Source organism: Corythoichthys intestinalis, chromosome 5 (genome assembly GCF_030265065.1).
Source record: "Corythoichthys intestinalis isolate RoL2023-P3 chromosome 5, ASM3026506v1, whole genome shotgun sequence".
In the NCBI taxonomy this organism is placed as follows: Eukaryota; Metazoa; Chordata; class Actinopteri; order Syngnathiformes; family Syngnathidae; genus Corythoichthys; species Corythoichthys intestinalis.
This window is the reverse complement of record NC_080399.1, coordinates 30,892,786-30,916,174: the sequence shown is the minus strand read 5'-3', so window position 1 is coordinate 30,916,174 and position 23,389 is coordinate 30,892,786. Positions and strand designations below refer to the sequence as shown.

The 23,389-nt window shown below is 37.4% G+C and overlaps 1 protein-coding gene across 2 annotated transcripts; it reads right to left on the bottom strand.

Annotated features, from left to right (window-relative positions):
* Positions 1 to 3,924: 3,924 nt before the first annotated feature.
* On the bottom strand, positions 3,925 to 22,865 carry sema7a (semaphorin 7A (JohnMiltonHagen blood group)). 2 transcript variants are annotated; one of them, XM_057837567.1, is made up of 15 exons: positions 22,685 to 22,864; positions 22,075 to 22,214; positions 19,487 to 19,528; positions 19,327 to 19,422; positions 19,080 to 19,161; positions 18,853 to 18,963; positions 15,509 to 15,651; positions 15,149 to 15,327; positions 12,635 to 12,743; positions 10,264 to 10,459; positions 8,585 to 8,697; positions 8,120 to 8,265; positions 7,976 to 8,034; positions 7,555 to 7,875; positions 3,925 to 5,440 (listed from the first exon to the last, which is right to left on the bottom strand). In XM_057837567.1, the coding sequence occupies exons 1-15, from the start codon at positions 22,803 to 22,805 to the stop codon at positions 5,424 to 5,426; spliced, it is 1,875 nt and encodes a 624-aa protein (XP_057693550.1). In that variant the 5' UTR covers positions 22,806 to 22,864; the 3' UTR covers positions 3,925 to 5,423. The 2 variants fall into 2 exon arrangements, with proteins under 2 accessions (XP_057693550.1, XP_057693549.1); XM_057837566.1 differs by having other exon boundaries at positions 3,925 to 7,875; positions 22,685 to 22,865.
* Positions 22,866 to 23,389: the final 524 nt, after the last annotated feature.

Below are 23,389 nucleotides of genomic sequence, written 5' to 3'. Positions count from 1 at the left end.
GAAAAATTAAGTGTTCAAATGCAAATTTTTCAATCTCAAATATTTTTTCGCATTGAAAAACGTTTTCTATGATTGAAATTTTTCTTTTTTTTTTTTGATTGAAGCGATTTTTCTTTTTGAAAATACATTTCTTTGAAGCAACTTATTTTTTGAATTAATAATAAAGACAAAAACATCCTAGCCAAAATGTGGCCCAAACACAAATCAACATTACTTCAATCAAAAAAGTTTGCTTCAATCAAAAAAACTTGACTCCAATTAACAAGAACAAAACTAAATCAAAGAAAAATAGCCTTAACATGTTTTTTTTTAATTTCAAATTTATTATTATTATTTTTATTTTTTTTATTTAAGAAACTTTTTTTAAATTGAAAATATTTATTTTTATTGAAGCAAGTTTTTTTTTATTGAATAATAAAGACACAAATCTACCTCCATATGACTTCGCCCAGGGGATACAATTTTTGACTGGGGTAACTACATTGGCACGACACCGGCTGGTGTGCCATAATTCAATGGATGGCGATCTTGGCAAAAAGTATTGCCTAAGCAGCCTGATTTAGAATTCTTCTTAAGAATGATGGGAAACAAAAAAACGCTCATTGTCAACTTATTATTATAAATATTCTTGTAAGTTAATTTTATTGCTGACACTGCGTTTCGGTGTCATCAACATGTTGTGCCCCCCCCTGACCTAAAAGTCAAACTCCGCCTATGTCTCAGTGCCAATGGTTTATAATAGTTTAAAAAATACTGAATGTTTGGACCAGATATTGTGGTGTGGTGGGACACCATGAGTTATGCTATGTAGGCAGACAGTGACACCTGGTGTTAAAAATACTAATCTCAACATTTCCCGTGCACTGCTTCCAGTAACTTGAGGAAAAAGGTGAAAAACATGAAATTTCATGTCAACCTATTTCACTTAATTTTCACATTTTGACGGAAAACAAGTTAGCGCCGGAACTCAAAAAAGTTTAAGTAAACTGGGTTAATGTTAAATTTCTACTTTCTCATTTGTAATTGAACCCTGCATGCACGAATGATTATTATTTTTAAACTTAAGAAACACTCATTGACGCTGCCGTTGACGGCGATAGACGTCCAATTAATTTTGAGTGGGAGGGGTGAATGGCACTGAAACAGGAACGTTCACAAGCAGTCAGTCTTCCTGTTTTAAATGAATTGGACGTCTATCGCCATCAGTAGCATGCGTTGAGTTAAATACGATGATTAAAAAAAAAAAAAAAAACTTCTGAGTATTACTTGTACCAGAACCAGTGTATATTTGTTTTTATTCATTTCATTTATTTAGTTCTATGAACTAGTGCTGCAACGATTAATCGATTAACTCGAGTAATTCGATTAGAAAAAACGTGCAAATCGAATTTTGCTGCTTCTAGTATTTGTGTAATTAAAGTGACGTTGTGATGGTTTCTTTGAAAGTGTTGGAATTTAGTTTTATTGATATGGGTGGATACATTGCCCTCTAGTGGCAACAATGAATATGACATAAGTCATTTCACATGGCTGAATACAGCTGCTCTCTGTTAAGACCAACATAAGCTAAATTTTTGTTTGAGCTAATGTTTTTTTTTTTTAATGCATTCATCATTTAGTTTATAGGTATATTTAGTCGTTTCTTGTAGGAATGTGCTTGAACCATTTGTTAAGAACACCCGTCGGTCTTATTTGTCCATACTCTGGCTTTTTTTTTTTTTTTTTTTTAGTTTTTTTTCTGTGTTTCATCACAGAAAAGCATTGGGAAAATGACACTAGGGAGCTAATATTTCCCCAGGATAGTAAAAACATGTAAAAATGCACCATGCTGCAATTTCTTACTTATTGCAAACAGGTTGGGGAGAGTCGCACTAATTTCTTATAATAATGCCATGTTCTGGTTCAATGACTCCCATTATAAATCATAATTTTTTATATGCTGTAAACCTGATGTGTTATAATGCATTTTCCGTTGTTATTGATGCAATCGCTTCTTTGGCGAGTCAAAAACATGGAAATAGAGGAATTTGTGTGTTGAGAGTATTAACACCCAAAAGTCATTAGGGGTCGCCATAGGCCAATACATGAATTTGCTTGCGAAGAAATTCTGTTGTTATGACTTATGGACTTATTTGGGCCTCTATGCCATTTGAAATATTCAAATTAGACTTCTATTTTATATACATATATATACAGCATAGTTAGTTTTGCTATTAGAATAATACTGCTATTACTGTCCATGGGGGCATTAAAAAAAAAAAAAAGAATCTATATATATATATATATATATATATATATATATATATATATATATATATATATATATATATATATATATATATATATATATATATAGGTCTGATGCCAATGAACATTTTTGAGTGGTTGAAGGTGAAAAAATATTCATAAATGACTTAGTTATCACACTTCAAAGGAAAAGCCATATTTTGGACAAAATCACAAGAATTTATTCAAAATAAATAGTGGTTCTTTTGTTGTACTTAGATTCTCATTTTTTTTTTTTTTTTTTATACCGTTTGAGGCTCAGCTCAGGTATTTTAATTTTTTATGTTCCTATCTGAGTACTCGATTGTTTCGAACTAACTAGTTTGTCGATTAATCGACTACTAAAATAATCAATAGCTACAGCCCTATTATGAACATTGTATAATTTGTATACAAAAAAAAAACTACATTAATAATTAATACTTTAAAAATATATAATTTTTATAAATGCTAATATTTCAGTATTTTTCAATGACCAAAGACGGTCACTTACTGTAGGCGAAAAAAGCAAAAATTACAAAAAATGTTACTTGCTCTTTAAAGGGTCAACTTATGAACATCTGTCCATTCCAGTGATTACTGTATATGAAAGAGTTTAATATTGTCAGTAATATTTTAGAGATGAGACTGTTTCTCTCAAAATATACTGTACTTTTTAAAATTCCTCCTTACAGTAGCTAATTATGTTGGCGTTTTCAAACTAGTTACCACCAAGTCCATCCAAAAAAGTAAGATCTGTACAAATGAACATATAATCATCATTTGTGGTAAGTATGAAGTACCGTGTTTCAAATTTTTGTTATATTACTTGTGCTGACTCTCGTAGGAATCTTAACTGTTTAAAATAGTGTAAAATTGCTTGCTTTGTACAAAGTATTGCAAGTTTTTGTTTGTTTGTTGTGATGATGGTTTATGTACTCAAATATGAAAAGAGTATCCAGTACATTCAAGCCTGTCATCCACTGGGTGTGTCGGGGACTTCCAGGGTGTGCTGTAACCAGCAAATTGCTTTGAGATTACGAATAAACCAATTTTTTTGTTTTTCTACAATGTTTTCTTTTACTTGGGCTTCCTTCCTTTTGCAAACCCCTTGTTCACAGGAAACAGGACAATTTGTTGCCCTAAACAGTGGCCAATTCCCCAGACATTCAAGGCCAACTTGTACTAGGTGGCCTTGAGTCAGAGTACACGCTGATATACAGAATTAAAGCTGACGACAGTAAGAGATGAGAATCAATGTGCTTATTCAAGCGAGACTGGTCACAATCCTATCAGTGAAGGCTAAGCATTCCAAATCCAAGTTTGTCATCACATCACCAGTCTAAGTAGAGTTTGATCACATTCTCATGAGTTGGTGTCGGAAACAATGAATAAAAAGATGTGCCATACACCTGATATAGTTGATATCCGGCAGGCCCTTCTGCAACATTCTCATATGATATTGCGTGGAAACAAGGGACAGGAGGGGTTTGAGTGTGGTTAGGAAGAACGTGGTAGCATGATATATACTCACATGCTGCCAGCCAACAATTTCCCAATTGTGACTATGTGGCAGCTTAGCAGTTTTAGACACAGACATAGTGTGATGTGACATATTTACTCACAAGATCTGGAAATCACCAGTACTGCCGCACCAAATAGGTTCTCATGTTTTTATTGCAATAAACCAAAAACAATCACACTTACAGTTTTTACTCTTTACAATCTTTAAAAAAGAAAAACACACACATACATATGTATTATTTGATAGAATTCACAAATTCACTGTGGAAAGCGTATAAACAACAAGAAAGGTGTGCCTGTGTTGTTGAGTTAAACCATAGAACAGTTCGATGGTGGGCTTAAAATAATGTCCAAACTAGGGCTGTCAAACGATTAAAATTTTTAATCGAGTTAATCACTGCTTAAAAATTAATTAATCGTAATTAATCGCAATTCAAACCATCTCTAAAATATGCCATATTTTTCTGTAAATTATTGTTGGAATGGAAAGATAAGACACAAGATGGATAAATATATTCAACATACTGTACATAAGTATTGTATTTGTTTATTATAACAATAAATCAACACGATGAACAAGATGGCATTAACATTAACTCTCTTAAAGCGATCCATGGATAGAAAGACTTGTAGTTCTTAAAAGATAAATGTTAGTACACGTTATAGACCTTTTATATTAAAACCCCTCTTAATGTTTTTGTTTTAACAAAATTTGTAAAATTTTCAAACAAAATAAACTAGTAGCTCGCCATTGTTGATGTCAATAATTACACAATGCTCATCGTGCTGAAACCCATAAAATCAGTCGCACCCAAGCGCCAGCAGTGGGCGACAAAACACCAAAAAACACAAGTAACAAATGGACATGACACTGTGCTGTCATTTTAATCTGTTTGAGCGGGGCATGTGCGTTAAATGCGTCAAATATTTTAAAGTGATTAATTTAAAAAATCAATTACAGCCCGTTAATGCGATAATTTTGAAACCCCTAGTCCAAACATAAATGAATTAAAAAAAAAAAAAAATTAGGAGTACCCACAATAAAACTATGATCTACTGCATTTTGTCAAACAAAAAATAAAACTGACAATTTTGTTGTAAAACAAAAATAACACTTCTTTGTTGTTAAAACTATTCACGTGATCGTGACTAAAATAACTGAAAATACTGTACATATACATTTTTTTAAACTTGTGACAATGTAATAAAATGCATTATAAAATCTGTACCGGAAATGGTTTTGCTAATAAATATACATACATAATAATCTGTTCATTAAAGTTAATCTCGCCAATATCTAGGCACACAAAATATAAAGATAATACCGCAGTAAAGAAGATCATTAGCAGTTGAAATAAAATCAGTATTTCTGAGAGGTCAGGCATTTGTCTAGCCTGGAACAAATGATGTCTTATTGCACGTTTACAAAGGCCTTCTTGTCCGTTAGTTGTCAGTGGAGGTAGGTGGTGCTTGGGGAACAAAAGAAGGAAATTCGTCCAAGGACTTGGGGTACCTCCACCCTTGCGCACAATACACTCGCACAATTGGCTGGAAGAGAGCCAGACTGCAATGCTCCGTGTGGACTAAATCACCTGCCTCAATATGTGTGTGAACATGCAATCCAGCGCATTGACTCACTTTGTGGACGAAGCTGAGGGCACAGAGGACACACACATACACACACAATGGGATTCCTTCAGTTTCACCTTTAAAAGCAGTTGCAAATTCAAAGAGATGCTACGGTGGTATCTCTGGCGTTGCCACGGCGAAATTGAATCTCTGAGAAGTGAACCAGCCAGGACACCTCTCTTACTGTTGTACTGTAGTGTTAAGGCTATTTAGTGAGTTGTAGTAGTGTTTATCACATTTTGTACATTCATAGGTTTGAGTGTTATACAGTAGTTGGTTGGGAAGGACTGGCAATAAATGATCATGTTTCAGTGCCACTGACGGCGATAGACGTCCAATCCATTTGAACAAGGATAAGCTAGTAGCGAATGATCGCTACCAACCTTCCCATATCAAAAGAATTGGATGTCTATCGGCATCAATGGTAGCCAATGCATTAACAAAGTATTCCCAGCAGTCTATGTGTAGTACTTGTTTTTACCTCAGTGGTGTGACTATATCATTACAGTAGATGAGAAAAGCTATAGTAATACAGCGCATGAATGTGTCGCAATTTGCAACCAATTCTGGCATTAATGATTTATAGTAGCTGAACTAGTGGAAGCCCCCAAAAGGTAAAAAAATTCTAAAAGTTCAAGAAAAAATGTGTAACATATTGTCCACGATTAATTTTTGGCTAGTTTACTAATTCACAGATTTGTGTTTTGAACCTGTCCTTACGTTTTCAATACTTTTTCAATCTTTTTTCAATATTATTTTAACATTTTTCAAAGTTTCTTTTAATTTCATCTTGTTTAGGGGGAACCAACTTGTGGAAATTGTTTAGTGTTGCTTTTTCACAGCTTATTATATGTACTTTTTTCGTAATACCTTTTCAATAGGTGTCAATAGGAGTCAATATCACTGAACACCTAGCATTTTTGTAGCTTTTTCTGTAAAGCTCATTACACTACAAGGGAGTGCCAAAGCCCTGTGTAATAGGAAAGCAGTAATTGGTGTCGAGGTTGTATGTTGGAAGGCTAAAGCTCGACTGCTTTAATAACTTTGCACATGTGCTAAATTAAGCCTGGTTTGTCATATATAAGGTCTGGTGTACTTTTTCTATATTGACACTTGTATGACTGAAAATAATTTTAACGGTCACTTGATAAATTGCCTATACCGTAATTTTCGGACTATATGCCACCACTTTTTCCCCCCTAATTTTGAATCCTGCGGCTGATAGTCAAATGCGGCTTATTTGTTGATTGATTTGGGTTAATAGGCAACACTTTATTTTACAGCGGCGTCATAAGACTGCCATAAGACTGTCATAATTATGAAATGGCACTATTATTGGCATTAATGACATGATGAATTATGTTACCAACTCCATTTATGTCCAGCTCGGATCTTTACATCCATTCAAAAGTGAGATCATTTGCCGGATGACACAAAATAATATCAGTCATAAGCATTCGTTAATGCTCATCGCAGTGTCATTTCATAATTATGATGGTCTTATGACAGGCTTATGGCACCCCTGTCAAATAAAGTGTTACCAAAAACCATAACTAGCAACTAATGAAACAACTGGAACAGTAACTGAAGAAGTAATTAGCACAGATCAGGAATTTTGATTGTTATTTACATCTGTAGTGCTGCAATGCACGTTAAGAGGCATGTTGGACGACAACAGTGCTGACAGCAGTCCCAGCAGAGGTTGGCTGTCTCCCCTTAGGGAGCAGTGATGGCCAAATGAAGCTTCTTGAAGCAATGGTGGTTCATTTGGTCTTACGACAGTCTTATGATGATGCTGTCAAATATAGTGTTACCGGTTAGTATTTTTTGGTGTAAATATCACATAATACAGTGCGGACGACTGCAGCTTATAGTCCAGTGTGGCTTATCTATTAACAAATGCCGTTTTCTTGTCAAATTTGGTGGGTGGCGGCTTATAGTAAGGTGCGCCTTAATGTCAGAAAATTTTGGTTGATTTTTTTAGTTACAAAAATTACATTTTTTTTTTAGCTTCCTAGCTGGATGAATGAGGACTGGAATCCATATTCTGGGTCAGTAACTTTCGCATTCAGTTCAAAAAGAGAGCAAGGCCAACTGTGATCCCTAATGTTTGGGCGGCTACTGCCGACGCTTTACCTCGGTTGGCCTTTGCGCGTCGGTCCTCTCGCTCCGTGAGATGATACTGCTTCACCATGTTGACATAGTCCCTCTCTTCCGAGATGCACTCGTAGCTGCCGTAGCTGTCAGGGGTCATGGCGGGAATGAGAAGGAGGCAGGAGGAGCTCATCTGAAGACAAGGGCTGCGCTCGTCTCTGTGCCTCCATGTGTAGACAGCGTGGTATGAGTCAATCGGGCACGATAGGTAAAAAGGAACGTCCATGGGAACAGCGAGCTGAGTTGAATCTATGTCGAGACGTGATGCTGCGTTCCTTCTGGTCCGGTTGACTGTGTTATAATCTTAACAAAAAAAAAAAAAAGACGACCCATAACAGAGGAAAGAACATTGGTGTTATATAATGCATCATGCACACTTGAATAGTATTCAGCATGTCATTACCTGATGTTGATGCAGCACATACACTTGTTTTTCCATCAACAATATTTTGAATTCCATCTCTGTGTAATCAACAAAAACATGTTAAACCTTCAATTGATTTTCTTTCTTTAGCAAAAAGACAAATAGTGGACAAACGAGACATACGGGACAGTTGGGGAGCATCCAGATTTAGTCCAGGAACAATAGGGATCCCGAGCCAGAACACAGTCCGCGCAGGATTTGTTGGACTCATTACAACTCTGGAGGTCCACCACATAGATTTTTTCAGCAAAACTCACCACTAGTTTTTTCTAGGCAAGGCAAGAAATAACAAAACAACAAAACATGATTACCGCATCAGTAACAAGTTAAATGAAATTTAAAAATTCTGTTTTGGCATTCCTAAAAAATTAAAGCCAAGTTAAAAGAGAGTCAACTCATTAATGGCACAGAATGAGTTGAGAAAAGCCCTGAGATTGAGCTTTAAGGCCCTAACCTCTCCTAAAATTGTGGTATAACAAAACAAAAACATTTAGCCATAAAAAGCACTTAGTAGATGTGCTGAAACAGCACACGAACCTATCAAGTACAAAAACACAACATCCTTAAATAGATTTAGATATGCTGTACCTTTTGGGAATCCAGTTTCATCGACTGCAAATTGGACTGACTTGGGATTTGTGTTTGCGAGATGATGAAAGGTTCTGATCCCGATTCTAGAACTTTGTGGATCTTCCCAGAGTCTGTATGGAATGATAAGCATCACATCTCTTACATAAACAGTAACAACCTGTTATAGTTTGAAAATAAAAGCGTGTTAAAAATGGTAGTCTAAGAAAAAGTATTTCCTCTTTCTCAAATTCTTTTTTATGGCATAACTTACCCACTTTGATGTTTAAATTCATCAAACAAATGCAAATAGCAGGCAAAGGTAGCCCAAGTACACATACAGTGGGGCGAATAAGTATTTAGTCAACCACTAATTGTGCAAGTTCGCTCACTTGAAAATATTAGAGAGGCCTGTAATTCTCAACATGGGTAAACCTCAACCATGAGAGACAGAATGTGGGGAAAAAAAAAACAAAATCACATTGTTTGATTTTCACTCAAAATCTCTCGATACATGGCCCCATTCATTCTTTCCTTTACACAGATCATTCGTCCTGGTCCCCTTGCAGAAAAGCAGCCCCAAAGCATGATGTTTCCACCCCCATGCTTCACAGCGGGTATTGTGTTCTTCGGATGCAATTCAGTATTCTTTCTCCTCCAAACACGAGAACCTGTATTTCTACCAAAAAGTTCTATTTTGGTTTCATCTGACCATAACACACTCTCCCAATCCTCTTCTGGATCATCCAAATGCTTTCCAGCGAACAGCAGACGGGTCCGGACGCGTACTTTCTTCAGCAGGGGGACACGTGTGGCAGTGCAGGATTTGAGTCCCTAGCGGCGCATTGTGCTACTGATAGTAGCCTTTGTTATTGTGGTCCCAGCTTTCTGTAGGTCATTCACTAGGTCCCCCCGTGTGGTTCTGGGATTTTTGCTCACCATTCTTGTTATCATTTTGATGCCATGGGGTGAGATCTTGCATGGAGCCCCAGATCGAGGGAGATTAATAGTGGTCTTGTATGTCTTCCATTTTCTAATAATTGCTCCCACAGTTGATTTCTTTACACCAAGCGTTTTACCTATTGCAGATTCAGTCTTCCCAGCCTGGTGCAGGTCTATAATTTTGTCTCTGGTGTCCTTCGACAGCTCTTTGGTCTTGGCCATAGTGGAGTTTGGAGTGTGACTGACTGAGGATGTGGACAGGTGTCTTTTATACCGATAATGAGTTAAAACAGGTGCCATTATTGCAGGTAACGAGTGGAGCCTCGTTAGACCTCGTTAGTCCTCGTTAGAAGTTAGACCTCTTTGACAGCCAGAAATCGTGCTTGTTTGTAGGTGACCAAATACTTATTTTCCACTCTAATTTGGAAATAAATTCTTTAAAAATTAAACTATGTCATTTTCTGTTCATTTTTTCTACATTCTGTCTCTCATGGTTGAGGTTTACCCATGTTGACAATTACAAGCCTCTCTAATCTTTTCAAGTAGGGGAACTTGCACAATTGGTGGTTGACTAAATACTTATTTGCCCCGCTGTAAAGTTGTTAAATGGTCCAAACTTCCACAATTAAAGTAGTGCTAGTGTGTATAGAGAAGGGAGCACAGGATGTGTTCACCTTTGTTGAACCTAGACATAAATAGCCAAAGAATCAACTCAAAATAGTCCAAAGGCGTATTGTTGTGCAACAAACAGGACATACCAGTGGCCAGCAGCAAAACGCTGTACATGCGCTGGTCCGCTGCCTGGACGCGGTCCACAACTATCTTGGTGTAGTTGTTGTTGCTGACGTAGAATGGAGCCGTGTAGTGCACAGAGTGGACCCAGTCGCTCATTTCCGGATAATCCCGAACCACTCTAATGGTTGCCAGTGGTAATGCACGGCTGTTCCGCACACACTGAAACACAAAACACATTTTGTAGGTGTTTTGGGCATTAATATACGGAGGTGGGTAGTAGTAACGCGTTACATGTTCTCCGTTAAATTCACTTGAGTAACTTTTGGAGAAAAATGTACTTCTAAGAGTAGTTTTGGTAAGCCATACTTTTTATTTTTACTTGAGTAGATTTGTGAAGAAAAATACGCTACTCCTACTCTGCTACTTTGGGCTACACAAGAGTGGTTACATTTTTCCTCTTTATTCTACATATTAGATTTTTTTTTTTTTTTTTTGCCAGTGATGCCAAGAGTTGCTCTTCCAATTTCACCAATGAGACGTCGCAACAATAATCACATGACTCCATTACACCAATGTGACGCATGCTTGCTGTTCTATGATCACGCCAGCCTGTTCAATCACGTGGCGCCTTTAAAGCACCGTAAAAAGTATTTGACATAGAGCGCTGCCCTCAACATGATTTTATTCACTATTCAAACTAGGAACTATTTTTTTTTTTTTTTGTATTTCTTTGGCTTAATGTGGTTATGTAATGAGTTATCGTGCAGTATCATTATAACAACACTTCATATTAAAGATGTCCCGATCGATCGGCATCCGATCACGTCATTTTCAAAGTATCGGACTCAGCAAAAAAATATCGGACATGCCTTTTTTAAATATATATATATAAATATATTTTTAATTAAATCGTTTTCTAATTGTATTTAACGTTACAGACAAAATGTCTTACACTCATCCAGAGTCTTTTAGTTTTGGCTTAAAGTAGGGCAACCAAATTTATCATTATTTATTAAATTTAAAGTTAACGGCGGTAATTAATTATTTTTTTTATTTAATCATGTTAAAATATTTCACGCAATTAACGCATGCGCTGCACGACCCACTCACGCATTGTCGCGTTCAATCTTTAATGGCGCCGTTTTACCTATATATAGAGCTAAAAGGCGCGTCAAATGAGTAGAGTGAATTTTAGCAGTCCTTGGAGTCTTTTTTAATTGGCTAAAGCCTTACAATCCCTCTCTCATCAATAAGAAATATCGTGGGAAGCAATGTGGGGAAGAAAGGTAGTAGTTGATCTTTTTCTTAACACCCTATGTTACTTCCCAACGCAGAGAAGATATATCAATTGGTGCCACTACGCACAGTCATGTTTGCACTTCCCATCATGCATTTGGACAGAACAGTTAAATGGCTAACATTTAGCAGTATCATTTACTGAAAGCTCAACAAATACACTAGATGGCTATATTTAGTCACAATATACAAAGTCACATTTATCCTTTAAGAATTACAAGTCTTTCTATCCGTGGATCCCTCTCACAGAAAGAATGTTAATAATGTAAATGCCATCTTGAGGATTTATTGTCATAATAAACAAATACAGTACTTATGTACTGTGTGTTGAATGTATATATTCGTCTGAGTTTTATACATTTTTTTCGTAATGCATTGCCACAATGTATATGATCTGGAAAAATTATCGGGAATGATTGGAATTGAATCGGGAGCAAAAAAAAAGCAATCGGATCGGGAAATATCGGGATCGGCAGATACTCAAACTGAAACAATCGGGATCGGCTCGGGAGCAAAAAAACATGATTGGAACAACCCTAGTTCATATAGATAAGTTTGTGCTGAGAGAAAAAAATACCATTGTTTAAAAAGAAAACTAAACAAAAATAAGCAGTTACTCACAATGTTACTCATTACTTGAGTATTCTTTTCACTGGATACTTTTCTAATTGTACTTGAGTACATTTTTTGGATGACTACTTTTACTTCTACTTGAGTAATATTTTTTTGAAGTAGCGCTATTCTTACTTGAGGATAATTTTTGGCTACTCTACCCACCTCTGCCAAAACATGAATATTTTACAAATTCACTGTGGTAGCAAATGATCATGTTTCAGTGCCATTGACGAAGACAGACGTCAAATCGATTTGAACTGGGTGGGTGCAGCTATAAATAAATGTTTAAGCCTTGGCAGCGGTCTTAACGGAAAGCTGGAAACCACCCTTCATGAGAAGCTGTGATGTACACAAACATTTTCCTCATACCCACCCATTTTTTTTTAAAGGTCTATTTATTGACAAGTCCACACAGCGCAGCCTCAACCGCATGTGATTCATGACAACAGTGAAGTTTGAGTGTCATACCAAAATAGCACTTACAGTTCCTGGTCTTGGTTCCGGAACAGCTTTGTCATAGCCCTTGAAGGTGGAGTTGTTAAAAATGTCTTCAATCGTTTGGATGGAATAAATACAAACTGCAGTGGCATTCCTGTAGGATTAATAGAAGAACTAAAATAAGTGTGGTTGAAAACAAACTCATTTGATTTGAAATCATTCTTGTAAGAGGAACAAGCAAATAATTGGTCATTTTGTTATAGCCAATTACACTCTTGGTTTTTCATTAGCAAAATGAATGCTGGGGTAAAATTTGATGCTTTCAAAATCTTATCAGGCAATCATAGCCAGTGGCTCGGGAAGGGGGTGCTGAGGTTGCTGCAGCATCCCCTGGTGTTGGGGAGAGAAAAAAACAAAGTGTTTTGGTACATTCTTTTTTTGTTGTTGTTGTTACAAAAAAAAAAACAAAAAAAAAACATATTGAAATAATAGCGTATTTAACTTTGAGGATTAAATATATACTGCATGTTGGAAAAGATTTTCTTGTTTTTGTTAATAACATGATCACCATCTGACACCTAAGGCGCCATTGGGACGGAGAAGTAAACTTGACAGAGGAGACGTTAACATGGCAAAAAAACGAATTAGCATTTTTTTCTTTACAAAAACAGCAAAATTTTTCTAAAATTTAATTGGAGGTCAAAAATGAAGATGATTGTCCATTGGTGTCTTCAAATAGGTAAAACATGCTTGCATTGTAGCCATGTTATTGTTTGTTGTTGCTGTTGAGCTGCCGCCGTGCAGAGTGCTGTTGGATTTTAGTGTTGCAAAAAGGGGGTGTTAAACCGAGGTTTATTGGCCCTTTTAGTTTTCAAATGTGTTCATGTGTCATTTCGCTGTCTAGCTGCGGGGTTTTGGATTATAATACACGGGCACATTTATTTCCAGGTGAAACAAAACGCTGTCTTTTTAGTAGCCTAGTAGTAGTACGTAAACTATCCGGCATGCGTGTGTACTGCCATTGTGCACGCTTTGTATGGAGAAAACGCTCGAGCATGACAAATTTGGATCGAAACGACTGTTTTCTGATGGGGAAAAACTAAAAAAGATCCTCAGCACCCCATGCTGTGAGTGACTTCCAGCACCCCTGTTTACAGCAATCACGGCCTGTCACGTTTGACAATTTCCCTCAAAATATCATGTCAAAATACAAAACCCTTGCTTCACGTCAAGTTAAAAGTCATCAACACTGAAATAACCATCGGTTTTCACTTTCTGTGTTTGACTAATGCTTTAGAGTTTTTACTTTCTGTGTTTGACTAATGCTTTTGGGAGTGAGACTAAGCAGAACAAGCTGAACCACCCTGACTCTTCATAGAGTTACATAATTTTACTCCTCAAATTTTCCTACTGTTATTCTTACAGGGTTACGCTGAATTTCCTTAGAAACCAAGTCATTTCACTTCAAGTTTATCAGGGATGGACTAAAGATACGAATTCATCATGAAGAAAATTATTAATCAATTAAAACTTAATTAACCAATTCACTGCAATTCACGGCACGAGACGCCAAATATATACTGTATTGGAACTGGGGACGTTGGCAGTAAAAGATCACGTTTCGGTGTCATTGACGAGAATATTCTAATCCATTTGAACAGGGAGGGTTTGCAGCCACTACCTTTTCAAATGGATTGGACGTCTATCACAATCAATGGAAGATATTAGGTTAATTTGAAAAAAAAAAAAAAAACTATCCATAGTATTAAACTTTAGAGCTGTCAAACGATTAAAAATTTTAATTGAGTTAATCACAGCTTAAAAAATTAATTAATCGTAATGAATTGCAATTCAAACCATCTCTAAAATATGCCATATTTTTCTTTAAATTATTGTTAGAATGGAAAGATAAGACACAAGACGGATATATACATTCAACATACTGTACATAAATACTGTATTTTTTACTTATAAAAATAAATCAACAAGATGGCATTAACATTAACATTCTGTTAAAGTGATCCATGGATAGAAAGTCTTGTAGTTCTTAAAAGATAAATGTTAGTACAAGTTATAGAAATCTTATATTAAAACCCCTCTTTATGTTTTCGTTTTAATAAAATTTGTAAAATTTTCAGTCAAAAAATAAACTAGTAGCTCGCCATTGTTGGTGTCAATAATTACACAATGCTCATGGTGCTTAAACCCATAAAATCAGTCGCACCAAAGCGCCAGCAGAGTGAGACAAAAACACAAAAACACAAGTAACAAGTGGACATGACACTGTGCTGTCATTTTAATCTGTTTGAGTGGGGCATGTGCGTTAATTGCGTCAAATATTTTAACGTGATTAATTAAAAGATTAATTACCGCCCGTTAACGCGATAATTTTGACAGCCCTTTTAAATTTCCATTTTTATAATATTACAATTTGGAAATGATAATAATGAGTTGAAAGTAAGTCAAGACCTCCACACAAAGGTTATTTTAGTCTCTGTGTGGACATGCTGAGCATGCGTTTTGGTTGCTACGCAATACAAGGAAGGGAAAGTGTCAAACCAGCTGCTGGTGAAGAGGGCATAGACTCTTGTGTCCCGCCAATCTTCAGCATTCTGCACGTAGACGTCCTGCAGGCGGTTAAAATACAGCGACTCCTCTGGAAAGCCACAGACCAGCCGAGCCTTGAGAAAAGATGTCCATGTGTTCTGGAAGAATCGCTTTGATCCGCCCTCATCGGTCTGGAAAAGAAAAAACAAAGAACTGTGACATAATAGCGCAAGCAGTTGTGCTTTGCCTCACTGTGACTGGTTTACAGCTCATGTTGCTGGACTCTGACAAAGCTTTCAGGAAATGCAGCAGTCTGTAGGAATTAGACTTTCGCTTGATGTTATTTGAGTCAGTGTTCATTGGTCAGGTTACCTTGCAAACTCTGGCCACTTGGGAAATCCACGGATCGGCCTCTGGGTTTTGGTCAGAGTTCTTCTCACGGAAAAAGATGTAAATCTTCTCATTGTCGGGGTCATTTTGCCGCTTCACCCAAGCGGCAGAAACAAATGTGGGCTCTGTAGGAAGACAATACTAATCAGTCAAAGTATAGGATATGGAGCCCATGCTTTTCTACTAGTAGCCTGTAATTGACTTTGAGGGATTCTAATCATCCAACCAGTTTATTTTTTATTAGTGTCATAGGTGATCTGACGCTGATCTTAGCTGACTTTCCGCACCTTCCCCACGCTCGTCAGTCACAGGGTGCGTTCAGGAACAGCATGCAAAACACAACCGCCACATTAAAACCTGATTTGTTACATTATTATTATTATTCCATTATTTTTATTCTGATTTGTATTTATAATGTATTTGTTTTGCTTTGTGTAAATGCTATTTGTAATTGTACCTGCAGTAATTATTACGGATTTAGCGTAGGTTTTTGGGCTGGGCAACAAATTAATTGAATTATAATGTATTCTTATGGCAAAATCCCACTCGACATGCGGCCATTTCGAATTTCAAACCAGGTCCTGGAATTAATTAAATTCGTATGTAGAGGTACCACTGTATTGTATGATATTGGACTTCATTAAAACAAACATGAATTAAAGCAACACTAGGTAATACTTCAGTTTTGTTCGATTTTAGCAACGCAGGTGGACAAAAGCGTAATGTTTTGCCTTAAGAAAGACTGTGTTTCCCATGAAGAGCTGTGCACAGTGTCGTAAAATCATTATGTCCCGGTCGCCTGCAGATGGATTAAACAACATTTCTGTTTCCGGCGGCTGTTTGAAGGACAAATAATAATGAGTTAATAAATCCACTTGACTATGTTGATTATAAGAAACGTTTGACGCCACCGAGTGAAAGCCAGTACAATGTTTATTCTTGAGTGTCCTTTTATCCTGGTAGCCTCCCTTTTCCTTTTTTTTTTTGCCTCCTTGGACAAAACTCTGTCTCTTGTTTCTCAGCCCTCTCTGCAAAATTTGCGCCACAGCGTTCGCATCGACTTCCGTCTATATAACGAATGGGGAAAGGGGAAAGTGATGTATGCCGTAAAGCAGTCAGCACATTTGTAGTTTCTTTGTGTGCATGGCAGGGTTCCTGCCACCCTCCTCAAAGGTAATTAGTGCCAGTGGAAGCAATACAGACCCCATCAAGATAAAAATGAGGTGTTATTCAACTAGTTATCAGTCCACATATCATCACAAATGTAATGAATTTTTTTTTATAAAGGTTGAAAAGCTACTTAGTGTTGTGTGAAAAAGAAACATCAAAATTTTATTTTTTTTCCCCCACATTTATTTTTTTCAATTCTGGAATATCTTTCTGCTCCTGAGATAGAAGGCATTAAAGAACAAGTGTTTATCAACTGACTCGGTCAGCTATAGCAATATATTTCATTTAATGGAAAGGTAAAAATGCATTTACACCTGAATATTACTTTTTTGTCCATCTACAGTGGGGCAAATAAGTATTTAGTCAACCACTAATTGTTATAGTTTGAAAATAAAAGCATGTTAAAAATGGTAGTCTAAGAAAAAGTATTTCCTCTTTCTCAAATTCTTTTTTATGGCATAATTTACCCACTTTGATGTTTAAATTCATCAAACAAATGCAAATAGTAGGCAAAGGTAGCCCAAGTACACATACAGTGGGGCAAATAAGTATTTAGTCAACCACTAATTGTGCAAGTTCTCCCAGTTGAAAATATTAGAGAGGCCTGTAATTGTCAACATGGGTTGACAATGTTATGTACCCTTTGTTGGCAATAACGGAGGCCAAACGTTTTCTGTAACTCTTCACAAGCTTTTCACACATTGTTGCTGGTATTTTGGCCCATTCCTCCATGCAGATATCCTCTAGAGCAGTGATGTTTTGGGGCTGTCGTTGGGCAACACGGACTTTCAACTCCCTCCACAGATTTTCTATGGGGTTGAGATCTGGAGACTGGTTAGGCCACTCCAGGACCTTCAAATGCTTCTTACGAAGCCACTCCTTCTGTTTGGGATCATTGTCATGCTGAAAGACCCTGCCACATCTCATCTTCAATGCCCTTGCTGATGGAAGGAGATTTTCACTCAAAATCTCTCGATACATGGCCCTATTCATTCTTTCCTTTACACAGATCAGTTGTCCTGGTCCCTTTGCAGAAAAACAGCCCCAAAGCATGATGTTTCCACACCCATGCTTCACAGTGGGTATGGTGCTGTTTGGGTGCAATTCAGTATTCTTTCTCCTCCAAACACGAGAACCTGTGTTTCTACCAAAAAGTTCTATTTTGGTTTCACCTGACCATACCACATTCTCCCAGTCATCTTCTGGATTATCCAAATGCTCTCTAGCGAACCGCAGACTTGCCTGGACGTGTACTGGCTTCAGCAGGGGGACACGTCTGGCAGTGCAGGATTTGAGTCCCTGGCGGCGCATTGTGTTAATGATATGGCCTTTGTTACTGTGGTCCCAGCTCTCTGTAGGTCATTCACTAGGTCCCCCCCTGTGGTTCTGGGATTTTTGCTCAACGTTCTTGTTATCATTTTGACGCCATGGGGTAAGATCTTGCATTGAGCCCCAGATCGAGGGAGATTATTAGTGGTCTTGTATGTCTTTCATTTTCTAATGATTGCTCCCACAGTTGATTTCTTTACACCAAGCGTTTTACCTATAGCAGATTCAGTCTTCCCAGCCCGGTGCAGGTCTTCAATTTTGTCTCTGGTGTCCTTCGACAGCTCTTTGGTCTTGGCCATAGTGGAGTTTGGAGTATGACTGACTAAGTTTGTGGACAGGTGTCTTTTATACCGATAATGAGTTAAAACAGGTGCCATTAATACAGGTAACGAGTGGAGCCTCGTTAGAAGAAGTTAGACCTCTTTGACAGCCAGAAGTCTTGCTTGTTTGTAGGTGACCAAATACTTATTTTCCACCATGATTTGCAAATAAATTCTTTAAAAATCAAACAATGTGATTTTCTGTTGTTTTTTGGTTTTTTTTTACCACATTCTGTCTCTCATGGTTGAGGTTTACCCAAGTTGACAATTACAGGCCGCTCTAATCTTTTCAAGTAGGAGAACTTGCACAATTGGTGGTTGACTAAATACTTATTTGCCCCACTGTACATGTGTTGAGGCACCATTTGTGTTCAAATATACATTCGTTTAAGGGTTTCATTAAGATAACATGCATATCTTGGGAATTATGTGAAGGAAGAGTGGGGCATTATAATAAGAAGAACAATTTAATTCTATTGGATTCAAATGCTGCCCTCAAGTTTTTACCTGAGACCCAAGTGTCGTACATCCAGACATTGGCCCTTCTGCCTTCTTCCCTCCTGAACTGCAAGGCGCTTCCATCATAATCCAGCGGCGCTGCAGCATACAGATCACCCTCTAGAAAAGCAAACACAAAAACAGGCGTCCATTCTCTATTATTAAGCACCTATTATCTCTACAGTGTCACATTCTTAGACCTTGAAGAAACACTCAACAGGCGACATTTAACATACCAACTCTGAGATACAACGAGTTCTGTGTGTGCGTAAACGGAGATATTCCCGTCCCTTCTTGCTCCTTCGTTTCGTCAGCGGACTGGAAACGGAATAGCACAAAGTCAACAGGAAGTTTGATGGTCAACACAGACAATAAATCGTGAGCAGACACCGCAAACCTGCCTCGAATTACCCACTGAGCAACTTGGTTACTTCATTAAACATTACGTAAAAAAGGACTACAACAGATGTGTCAAGAACTTACCAGTTTCCAGCAGTGAGGCCGCAGTCCGTTGGTCCCGCAGACAAACAGACTGTCCCCAAACTTCTCGATGACAGTGATGACATTTTTACAAGGGACCTGTAAAGCCCGCAGTCTTATTACAACACAACATATTATTAAGCTAATTTTCATGGTTACCAACCTCAAAGCACGGTTCCTCCCTTGTGGCGTTAAGATGGATTTCCTGCAGGGAATATACAGCATGTTTGTGACTGCGTCCACAAATGGATGATTGTTTTGCTGTTTTCTCAAACGGCACTTAAGATAATGTCTTCTAGTGGAGAAGTAACATTACCTTGATGAATTATACCCCCAAACCATTGAAGAATCGTAACAGTGGTCAGGTTTTACAGAATCCCTGCCGTTAAAATAAGTATCTTCCTACAGTATATGATGGCATCAGCAAATCTTGTGATTATGTTTTTGCTGCAGATTTAGTCAAGGTGGAAGGGAATTATGCAAACTTCCGCTTTGGCCCACAAGGCTGAAGAGGAAGTCAACCACCTTAGACCTAGAGTATTGCCAAATTATTTTAGTGTCACTTTATTATTCATGGAATATTTTTAAATGCGTTAGCAACTGTTTTTTTTTATATTAATTGTGTAATACAAGTTTTATGACGCATTTTTGAAATTGAGTACTCCCCAAGATATTGACAGTTCCCTATTCATGAATTGCCATTTCTGTGTTTTTTTGTTGGATGTATCCAAGGGTGTTACACCAAATTCTGGCCATTGTACAGTCCCAATGTCAGTGTTCCGCTATCAGTGCATGAGACTTGAGGAGGGGGAGGGGAGCGGTGGGGGCATTTATTCAACCTTTTCAGGGAGAGTTGTTAGTGCAGTTACTCCAGCTATAATTGTAGAATTAAGATTTTAACCCTTTACAGGACAATTAACTATTTTTGGGCGTTAAAAAAATAGTATTACTTTTACAAATTAACTAGGGGTGTCAAACGATTAAAATTTTTAATCGAGTTAATTACAGCTTAAAAATTAATTAATCGTAATTAATCGCAATTAATCGCAATTCAAACCATCATAAAATATGCCATATTTTTCTGTAAATTATTGTTGGAATGAAAATATAAGACACAAGATGGATATATACATTCAACATATGGTACATAAGTACTGTATTTCTTTATCATAACAATAAATCAACAAGATGGCATTACCATTATTAACATTCTGCTAAAGCGATCAATGGATAGAAAGACTTGTAGTTCTTAAAAGACAAGTTATAGAAATTTTATATCAAAACCCCTCTTCATGTTTTCGTTTTAATAAAATTTGTAAAATTTTCAATCAAAAAATAAACTAGTAGCCCGCCACTGTTGATGTCAATAATTAATTACACAATGCTCATGGGTGCTGAAGCCTATAAAATCAGTCACACCCAAGCGCCAGCAGAGGGTGGCAAAACTCAACAAGTACACCTTTCACTGTGCTCTCATTTTAATCTGTTTGAGCGGGGCATTTGTGCGTTAATTGCGTCAAATATTTTAAAAATTAATTACCGCTCGTTGACGCGATAATTTTGACAGCCCTAAAATTAACATAATGTTAATAAAGGCTAAATTGATGAAATTTAAATGAACAAACCAGAAATAAACTCTCTTTACGGCTCCTAGTTAAAACATAAAAGTAGATATTTTTTCTCCCCATGATATTTAACTCATTGCAAGACATTGATGGCAATATATGTCCAATTCTCATCTTTCACTGCCTAGACGTCCGATTCATTTTGACCGGGAGGGGCGAATGAGTCAGAATGGATTGGATGTCAAGCACCGTGAATGGCAGGCGATGAGTTAAATGAGTGCCCTGTAATGTAAAAATAATAATAATAATAATTCGTGGATGAAAGGATAGCGTAAAAACAGCATAAATAGCCCGGTCGCTGTCAACAGACTGCACCATTTTGCGGCCCACTGGAAATGCCCTACATGCTGGAGGGCTGTGATTTCAAGATAATTCTCTCAGTTTATGTTATGTTGTAACCACTGTAATTTCTGTCAAAGAAAAAAAATCACAGACAAGACAAGCAGAAAGACAGGCTTTGTGTGTCTGGGAGGATTGAAGTTTACCTTGGATTATTGCACTTTTTATGATAATCAGTAGGCCGTTTATTTTCAGTTATTGGATGCCGTTATCGGCGACAGATGTCCAATGCAGTGAAAAATCCCTGCCAGCCATCCCAGTTCAAAAGCACTGCATGTCTATCACAGTCAATAGTAATGAAATATGATCTTTTACTGCTAGTGTGACAATATAACCCTTGAATCTATCGCTGTTAAGGGCACCAATTTCTTTATCAACTGTATGTTTTGTATGGCACTTTTGTTTGCTGGGTTTGCAGAGGAGCTTAAGCTCATCCCGTTTGGTTTATCGTGAGCTCATTTGGTTCTCATGCCATACTACTGTAGTATGGCCATTGTGTTTTCTGCAAATTTAACACTACAAAAAAACAGTCATTAGTTGTCATCTCAAGATTAGCACTTGATCATCAGCCACTCAATGCAAATGCAGTGTCAAGCAGCTTGAAAAAGACCACAGCTGTCAATGAACACAATCAGCCGTGAGGTGTTGTGTGTGTGACACAAAAGTAGAGCGTCATCTTTTACAGCGTAATCTAATTATCTCTCCTGCAGCACCAACCACTCCTCTGTGCAAGAGGTTGCGGCCGATGCGCATGGAATAAGTGTGCAGAAAAGAAAGCAGCACCCACCTCAGAGATTTGATAGCGGTCCAAATCAAGCTTGTACACAAAGTCAGTCCCTCCTACGTAAATCTCCCCAGAGTCTTCATGATAAAATAAAATGGTGTGGTTTTGATGGACCGGATAGCTAAATGTGCCCTTGATGACATCTGGAAGATAAAGCAGCTTCAATGTATCAGCAGCACCAGACTGGAATTTCGTGAAGGTCATTCTGAGCTGGCCATAACACACTGAAGGTGCACTCACACAAACCAGTGTGAACAGCTGTATCAACAATTCTACTTTTGCACAGAACAGTAGAATGACTCTCAGCAGAAAGTGAACCTCTGCCGAGGTTGAACATTAAAAAAAAAAAAAAAAAAAAACAATGGGATAAGGCTTATAATGTTCACCTTCATGTCTTTTATTTGACATTCTTAAAATTCACAAAGTAAAAGGTCAGCGATTTTTGCATTTCTCTGCTATCAAAACACTGAGTTAATCTAACAGATAATTTTAAATTCAACATTTTTTAACATTATGGTTGCTGGATAGAAATCGATATTTTGTTTTACAATTCCATGGCCCGCATATTTCAGCATCATTTTGACTCTTATAGATGTAATGAAGTGATGTTTACCTTGGCTCAGAAGTCTGGGAATATTCCTTGATCCTAATGTTGGTGTGTCCTCCGAGCCGACGTGGACAGTCCACTGGAAAACTGTCATAAAAGACAGAAAGAGACTTTGATTCAGCTTCATCTTGAGTAGCCGAGACTGGTCATCCTCAAGCAACTGCTTCTGCTCTTTAATAATGAGCACTGAAAAGCCAGCTCAGTCACGCCCTCTACTGCTACAGGAAGGGCCTTATATGGATAGCTTGACATGTAAACTACAAGACATCTTCACATGTAAACTACTTAAGAGCCAGACTAACCAAAGGGTGGAGTGGATGTTGAATAATTGTTGACTTACTGCGAAGAAAATGTATCAACATCATAGAAAGGCTTTCAAGTCAGGTTATGCTTCATGCGTTTGCAACACAGTGTTTCCATTTATGAAAAACAGAAAGAGTCACGTAATGAATGACTTATTCAAAGCAAATTGCAATTTTGAGATGATACACAGTACAGCATAGGCAGGGGTGAAAGTGGCGAGAACTTCATACAGGAACTCCCCGACGTGAAGGTTGCCACGGAGCCAGAAATTTTGTTTATTTATTTTTTTCTTTTCTTGTTTTATTTTGGGGGGGGGGGGGGGGGGGGCAAACCTCCTAAACTACTGAAATGCAAAGAAAACTGTTTTGGCACAGTTATTTCGATAACACATTCAAAAACTAATTTTCA